Source organism: Podospora pseudoanserina, chromosome 1 (assembly GCF_035222485.1).
Source record: "Podospora pseudoanserina strain CBS 124.78 chromosome 1, whole genome shotgun sequence".
In the NCBI taxonomy this organism is placed as follows: Eukaryota; Fungi; Ascomycota; class Sordariomycetes; order Sordariales; family Podosporaceae; genus Podospora; species Podospora pseudoanserina.
This window is the reverse complement of record NC_085920.1, coordinates 6,083,197-6,090,997: the sequence shown is the minus strand read 5'-3', so window position 1 is coordinate 6,090,997 and position 7,801 is coordinate 6,083,197. Positions and strand designations below refer to the sequence as shown.

General features: G+C 49.5%; 3 protein-coding genes across 3 annotated transcripts; 1 reads left to right on the top strand and 2 right to left on the bottom strand.

The window, feature by feature from the left end:
* Window positions 1-2,407: 2,407 nt before the first annotated feature.
* QC764_117250 (uncharacterized protein) lies at window positions 2,408-4,789 on the bottom strand. The gene is made up of 2 exons (XM_062942985.1): window positions 4,365-4,789; window positions 2,408-4,280 (listed from the first exon to the last, which is right to left on the bottom strand). The coding sequence occupies exons 1-2, from the start codon at window positions 4,410-4,412 to the stop codon at window positions 3,195-3,197; spliced, it is 1,134 nt and encodes a 377-aa protein (XP_062806035.1). The 5' UTR covers window positions 4,413-4,789; the 3' UTR covers window positions 2,408-3,194.
* A 262-nt stretch (window positions 4,790-5,051) lies between these two features.
* Window positions 5,052-6,575, top strand: HER2 (Trimeric GatFAB AmidoTransferase(AdT) complex subunit; the record flags this gene model as incomplete). Its single annotated transcript, XM_062942984.1, has 1 exon — window positions 5,052-6,575. One exon carries the CDS (start codon window positions 5,052-5,054, stop codon window positions 6,573-6,575), a length of 1,524 nt encoding a protein of 507 aa, XP_062806034.1.
* Window positions 6,576-6,712: 137 nt separating this feature from the next.
* Window positions 6,713-7,711, bottom strand: QC764_117230 (uncharacterized protein; the record flags this gene model as incomplete). Its single annotated transcript, XM_062942983.1, has 1 exon — window positions 6,713-7,711. The coding sequence occupies one exon, from the start codon at window positions 7,709-7,711 to the stop codon at window positions 6,713-6,715; it is 999 nt and encodes a 332-aa protein (XP_062806033.1).
* Window positions 7,712-7,801: the final 90 nt, after the last annotated feature.

Sequence of the window (7,801 nt, the reverse complement as noted above, 5' to 3'; positions counted from 1 at the left end):
AATGGCGAGGAGTTTTGGGGGGGAGGGAATTCATAGCGTTGTAGACATTCAAATACATGTGGACATTTATCTATGACTTTTTGAGGTCTTTTTGTGACTTGATGTAGCTATTTGGACGTCCAGTCCTACGTTTGAGACCTGTGATCCTTGGCTGTGGGCGTTATTGTCGATTGTAGGCATCAAATCCAAGGATTTCCACAACCGAGGTCTGAAAACGTCACAGAAATCTGTTCTCTCCGCTTTAGGGGAGGCTAGAAAGAGGTAGTTGGATGTCCTTCAACAACATAACGTTGCATATTAATGCATAGAAATCCATATTTTAGTGGCTTTTGAGGCCTTCTTGTGTGGGATGATGCATTGCCCGAGCCTCAAATCCCATATGGTAGACCTCTTCGAGGCTATTAAAACATTGCACACAGTCAGAAATACAGCCCTTCCACCTCAGTTCAACGCCCAAAAACCTCAATACCAAGCTTCAAACACGCCATGTTCACAACTGAGGCTGTAAGAGTCGACCAAAATGGAGTTTTGCCTGCTTGACATGGGGGCCAAAAGGGGTCTCACACAGCCCTGCAAAGCCCTACATTACCTCCCCGCCTCCCCCAAACTGGTCAAAAATGCTGCATTTGAAGTCTTTTGCCTGAAGTCTACATGGAATTTGCATAGATTTTTTAAAGGTAAATATGTTTGAACAATCGTCATCCAAGCTTTATCATGAGAGATCGTTTGTGAAAGCTGCTGAGTTTTTGTTTTTGCGTTTTTAAACGACTAAGACATCATTTGTAAACGCTGCCTAAACATGCGTTTTGCACTTGTGAGCGCTATTATTCGTTTTCAAACGATCGAGACATCATATGTAAACGCTGCTGGATTCTAAACTTTACACTTGTGAGCGCTGCTAAGTTTTATTTTGTTGGTTGTAGACGGAGAAGATGTTTGTGTGTGAGTGCTGGTGAGTAGTATTTTGTTCTTTGCCTTTAAACGATTTAAAACATTCATTTATGTGTAAGCACTCCTGGATTATGCATTTTGCACTTGTGAGCACTGCTAAATTTCATTTTTTTTCGTTTATAAACGATGAAGATATTTGTGTGTGAGTGCTGCTGAGTTTCATTTTTTTTGATTTTAAACGATAAAGATATTTGTTTGTAAGCGCTGTTGAGGTTTAATTTTAGGTATGTGCAAATGCTGATAAACACTTTTGTCAGAAACAATAAAGACATATATGTGTCCATGCTCCCGGACTATATTGCAGGTCAGTTGGATGGATTCATGTCGCAAGGTATGTAGCAGCAAATCATCAAATTAAAGGGGAAATCTTGGTTGTTTTCTATGAGCTATGAGCTGCCACCAGGAACTCCAAATTTAAAGCATGAACTGTAGGCCCATTGCACCTGCCACTAATATTGATAAATACATGCTATATTGATGTCTGAATGCGGGTGGATGCTGGATTTTATCCTCGTGAGCACTGCTGACCTTATAATTTTGGTGCCATCGGCTTAAGTCCTATTATCAATCAACCCCTTACTCGTGTCGCCAACGTCTCAATAAACCCATCAACTTCAGAGAACGTTCCCCATCAATCCCACTCCACAAGGGGAGAAGACATTGTAGGAAGAAAATCCGGAAAGAAACCCAATCAAATGCTCATGAACCCCCCAGGACAACAGCCCTCTCAACATACAATATTCTTCAAAGAATCCCCTATCTTACTCTCACGAAGACATTATGTGTGAACGCTGCTTTCAGTTCTTTTTGCATTAGCAAACACCATCAAGTTGGTACCTTTCACACTTGTGAGCACTGCTGAGCTTTATTCTTGTCTGTAGACTATAGAGACATTTATTGATGAGCTGATGGAAAAAAAATACACGATGCTAGTTAATAGAATAACTATAATGCTAATGAATCGGGAAGAATCTGTAGAGCGGAGCTAGAGCTGTGTAAATGAATACTAACAAGGGCCTTATTTGCTCTAACTTCTCGTCTACCTTAGATCAGGGATGTTGAGAGAAGGCGTTGATCCGATTTAGAGACTTCATAGTTAAGTACTCTAACAAAGACAGAATTAACCAAGACTTAACGGAAAGACCTTGTATCTTAGTCCCATGGTTCCAAGAGGATGTGTGTTCAACTTCTATCAACCATATCATAAGCTAGTAGTGTTTGATATAAGATATGCCCCGAGCTTCAAGGGAAGTAGCAGTGAGTAACTCTACTTTACTTCCAGTTCCGTCTGGTTTTATTAAAAGACATGGCAAGCGAGTCTGCAGTCCAAGGCGTCGATATGTATAATAACTGTAGAGGTTCTGTTGTGTTGTGGTCTTTAGAAGACTCCGAATAGCTAGGGTCGTACAATTACAAGTGCAAGGTTAACTACAAGTGTTGGGGTTGACTAGATATATCGGGTTGACCAGAAATGCCGTGTTAACTAGAAGTTCCGGGTTGACTAGATGTGATGGAGACTACGGAGCTAGAATTGGGTTGCGTAACCCAGGAACGGCGAGTTGCCGCGGCGACGGCAGCAAGGGTGGCAGTAGCAATGCCAACACCGGTCCTGGCTGCAGGACCGGCAGGACAACCGGAGAAGCGGGTGCCCTGGTCAGGGGCAGGGCTGGCCATCGCCAGGACGACGGCAATATGGATAAGGACCACCCTAGGCCCAACAGCAAAAACTGTAGTAACTGCGAGACTGCAGATGGGCCAGGTTGTCACAACAACTGCAACAGTGATCCAGAAAGTCCACAACAAGGACAGAACCGTGAGAACCAAGCCTGACATCAGCCAACCCTTTTTCGTAGCCTGGTAAGCCCAAGCCTGTCAATGATGCTTTAGTTGCCGCTGTATTTTTGAGATCTGATATGTCACCAGTCCGGGTACAACACCCGAGTGGCAAGATGACGGTACCTGCATCAATGTCTCAGACGATCAACTCACTAGCCAACATATCCTCAAAGACGGATTGTCACACTTGCCCAATGTCGAGGTTTCGCAACCACACAGCATTCCCATTAAATGCCCAATTCCAGGTGTGTTAACAAACAATCAATCGCCCATTATCCCATCAAAAACACAAAAGGCTCTTCCTAATCACGGCCATTAGCCACCTATCTTACAAACATGACCCCCTGCAAAGAAAAACCCCTCCATATTAACAACCACTATTTACCAAAAGACAGCAAGAAAAGCACTCACTTCTTCCCCTCCAAATGCCACTCAAACACCCTCCCCCAGACCTCCTTCGCCCCCTTTTCAATAACCTCCCCATGACAGGGCACAATCACCTCAAAATCCCAATCCCTATACATCCTCCCCACAATCTCATTGAACCCCTCCCTATCCGCCCTGCTCACAACCCACCACAAAAACCTCTTCATCCCCTTCGCCTCTCCCTCCGTACTGTTCATCCCCATAAACCACCCCCCCAACAATCCCGGCTTCGGCTTCTTCTCCTCCGGTACCTTGGAGTACTGCTCCGTCGCAGGCAAATTAAACAACAAATCCGCCTCGATGAGCACCTTGTCCGGTTTATACAAAAACACCACCTCCTTGTTGGGGTGGGAGGCGATATACTCCACCTCGAAGTCTTTGTCGAACTCGGCATCTACCGAGTACGGCCTGGGTGTGTTTTTGCCAATGACAACATCAAACGGTTCGTGGCCGATTTTAGGGTCGTTCTTCACCTTGAGGCGCTTTTCGGGGAGACCTTCTGGGCCGATTAATTTCGCCGCGGGGTAGGCTTTTTTCCATTCCGAGAGGAAGATGTGGTGTTCAATGTCCGTCGCGACCAGGTACTTGACTTGACCTCCCCAGGAAGCGATCTTGGCTTTGGTGGCTTCCGTCAGCGCGACGGGGGAGAAGACTGCGATGGAGCCAGAGGTGAGGCGGACAGCGGTGCCGCGGCCGCCGATGGGGATTTTACCAAAACGGGAGAAGGGTACAGAAAAGATGGCGACGTTGGGGGTGAGGTCGCGGATGACCATTACCTCGTCGGGGTTGTTAGGAATGAGGGAGGAGGACATGATTGCTTTGGGGTACTTGTACTTGTAGAGGAAGAAGATGAGGATGAGAGCTTCCAAGTAGCCTTTGCCGATGTGTCTTTTGATAGACCAGCGATTTGGAGGCCTGTATTGACGGTAAGAGTTGTGGTCGTAGTTGTAGTTGTAACCGCCGCGAGACTGGCGCGGGCCTTGAGACTGATGTCTGAGAGATTGGTATTGGTGGGTTGGTCTGAATAAAGCTCTAAGTGGTTGCTGGTGATGGTAATGTTGTTTTGGCTGTGAAAACGAGAAGTCAATTAATGAGCCCAAGAGAACAGATGATGTGTTTCCACTCTTATATGGTATGACATCGTCACTTACAAGGCCGTATTTGAGAAAGCGCAATGGTGATGGGACGATTCTTGGCATGGCACTTAGTAATTGGGAGGTGGTGTGAACAAAGCTGCGCCTCACTACAAACGGAGTGCCTGGCGGTTGCAAATCACGCGCATGGAACGGCAAAGAACAGCTTTCTCAAATTTTGAAGCGGATATTTACCAATAGAGTCTCGATGCGTACAATTGCGACGGGGATGCCGCAATCGCAGGAGTGAGGTTAATGCGATCAAGGGTGCAAAAGGTCCCCTGAATTTGGAAATTGACCTCGGCAGCTGGGATGACCTCAGCACTCAAAACGATTTGGAATGGCACAAACTCAAATTTCACATGGGGACCGCCTGGTGGCTTGTGATATATCAAGCGGCTGAACTGAAAGCTCCTGGCCGTTTCCTGTCAAGTGGATTATTCATCCGTCGCCCCGCGGCTCTCCATTCTCAAGATCGGGTTTCGGTGACGACGTCATGCCCGGTGGAAATGCAACCTTTGATGGCCAGGATTGAGGAGCTTGGGCCACACCCTAACCCTTATCTGGGCTCATGAATCTTATCAATCTTCAACACCACCAACGCATCAACCCGATCACGACAAGCTTCAATGATGCCGGACCACGCCCCCGTTTGAGTCAGTTGGAGTCGACAAATCGTTGGCTGTAATATTCAAAGCTAGCCCAATGCTATCCCGGTCGGGTCTCCGCGGTGCCCGGCTGCGCGTTGTGAGCCTCACCTCACAACGTCGTCTTCTCAACCACTTCATTACACACCCCGCCGAGCCAATACCACCACCACCCCCACCGGCTCCGTCTTCTTCTCCCAGTCCAAAACAATTCACTCTCGCCGTAAAAGACAACATAGCCACCACAATCCCAGGCCTCCCAACAACATGCGCCTCCGGCATCCTCTCCAAATCTTACGTCTCCCCCATCGAAGCCACAATCATTACCCAGCTCCGCGCTCGCGGTGCAGTGATTACAGGCAAGACTAACCTCGATGAGTTCGGCATGGGAAGCCACTCGATATACTCCCACTATGGTCCAGTATCGCAAGACACCCCCCCAGAAACATCAGCAGGCGGCAGCTCAGGAGGCAGCGCCGTAGCAGTAGCCAACGGGGAGGTAGAACTTGCTCTCGGGACAGACACGGGTGGATCGGTAAGACTACCAGCGGCATACACCGGTGTCATCGGGTATAAACCCTCCTACGGAATGATCTCACGCTATGGAGTCATTCCTTACGCCAACAGCCTAGACACAGTGGGTTTTCTCAGCAAGCAGATCAACCCACTAAAGGAGTTGATTATTGGAGAGCGAGGGCTGTGGAAGGAACACGACAGCAATGATCCGACGAGTTTGACTGCGGCGGCCAGGAAAAGATGCGCTGCTCAGCGAAGGGGGTATCGCAGCCGACAAGGTCAAACTACAGAGTTGGAAGGGCTGAAGTTTGGTATCCCACTCGAGTACAACATCGCCGAGCTCGACCCCGAGATCCGGGATGCCTGGGCAGCCGCTGCGAAGAGGTTACAAGATGCCGGTGCTAGGATCGTACCAGTGTCGCTGCCGACAACTAAACATGCCCTCGCGGCGTACTACGTCATTGCTCCGGCCGAGGCGTCTTCCAACCTGGCAAAATACGACGGGGTACGCTATGGAGCGAGGGACGCTGAGGGAGCAAGCGATGCATCAGCCGGAGGTGTTCTCTACGCCTCGACAAGAGGAAAGGGTTTCGGTGAGGAGGTCAAGAGGCGGATCTTGCTGGGCTCATATACCCTCAGTTCAGAGGCGATGGACAACTACTTTATAAAGGCGCAACGAGTGCGGAGACTGGTGAGGAGGGATTTCAACAGGGTTTTTGCGCTGGAGAACCCGCTGCAAGAGAGGGAGACGTTCGAGCTGAGTGATCTGCCTGAGGAGGTGGAGATGGAGGACAAATGGGGACCGGAGGAGGTGGACTTTCTGCTGTGTCCTACAGCGCCGACATTGGCTCCTAAGCTGAAGGGGGTGATGGAGCAGCAGCCGGTGGATGCGTATATGAATGATGTGTTTACTGTGCCGGCCAGCTTGGCGGGCCTGCCAGCGATTAGCGTGCCGATGAAGGTGGTGACCGAAGGAGCAGCAGGACTGCAGTTGATCGGGCAGTACTGGGACGATGCAAGACTGCTGGATGTTGCGGATGCTGTGGCCAAGGAGGTCAGAACATAAGGCACTTTGTACGAATATGTGATTTAAGGTATTATTGTACAGGTATGCATGTTGTTTGTGCCTAGATGCAGATCGGTCCTTTAGACCCTCAAGATACCCACCCTGATACCTTTCCACCCCTGCCTTGATTCCAGAGTTCAAGGACTTGCCTCGCCCTCCTCACGGTCCTTGTCAGACCTGTCAATATCCATCCTGTCGTGATCTGACCGCTCTCCCCTCGACCTCGAGCGTGATGGCGACCTGTGCCTCGATCCCGACCTGGACCGTGACATATACCTCCCAGACCTAGACCTTGACCTTGACCTTGATCTCGATCTCGATCTCGTTATCGACCTAGACCTCGAATATGACCTCGACCTTGAATCCCGCCTGTCCCTTGATCTCGACCTTGAATCCCGCCTGTCCACTGATCTCGACCTCGACCTCTCACCCCCACTCCCACCCCTCCCATTTTTATCCTCTCCCCCATCCTTCATCTCCTCATCCTCCTCCTCCTCCTCAAGCAAATCCTCCAAACTCCCCAACGGACTAACCCTCGGCTCCAACAGCTCCAAATCCTCCAACACATCCCTCCTCCTCATCTTCCACAAACTCGTCGCACACACCCTGTCCTTGACTAGCAAATCATCCACAAACTCATCCATGTACGTCAAACTAACCCCGTTCCTCCCCTTCCTCCTCAACTTCCTCCTGTCCTCCAAGAACGGCTCCAGCCTCGTATAAACATCCTTGTCCTGCCTCGTCAACCTAATATAAAACACCGCCAACGCCCTCAGATACTTGAACTTCTCACCCCCGAAATTGAGATACTCGTTCAAGATATCATCGTTTGGTGCAAGCTGCAGGAGTTTAAAGGCAAGGCAGAGGAACGGCGTGGGCTTTTGGACCGTCCCGGTTACGCCGCCAATGTGGTCGACGTGCTCGACTACCCTGTCAACAATGTCCGCTTCGTTTATGGCGTAACATTGCTCTTTGTAAAAGTAGGAATCGACTATGCGCTCGCGGACGGCTTTTTCGAGGATGGTGGCTGGGTTGAGGCCGTTGGGAGCTAGGGGACCCGAAGAGCCGCGCTCGTCGAGAAAGCGGCGTTCGTCGGCGCGGTGGAATTCAGAAGTTTTGGGTTTGCGGTCGGTCATTGTGATTGTGTGTGGTCGGCTTGAGGGGGGATGGGGATTGGGATGTTTGAATCGCGAACATTTGTTGGAGAAGGACGCAGAGCGCGCCGC

Excerpts from the sequence above, each read along its gene's own strand:
- QC764_117250 (XM_062942985.1), bottom strand. The coding sequence starts at position 4,412 with ATGCCAAGAATCGTCCCATCACCATTGCGCTTTCTCAAATACGGCCTT. Across the intron at positions 4,281-4,364 it reads GCTTTCTCAAATACGGCCTT|CCAAAACAACATTACCATCA; the intron begins GTAAGTGACGAT and ends TCGTTTTCACAG.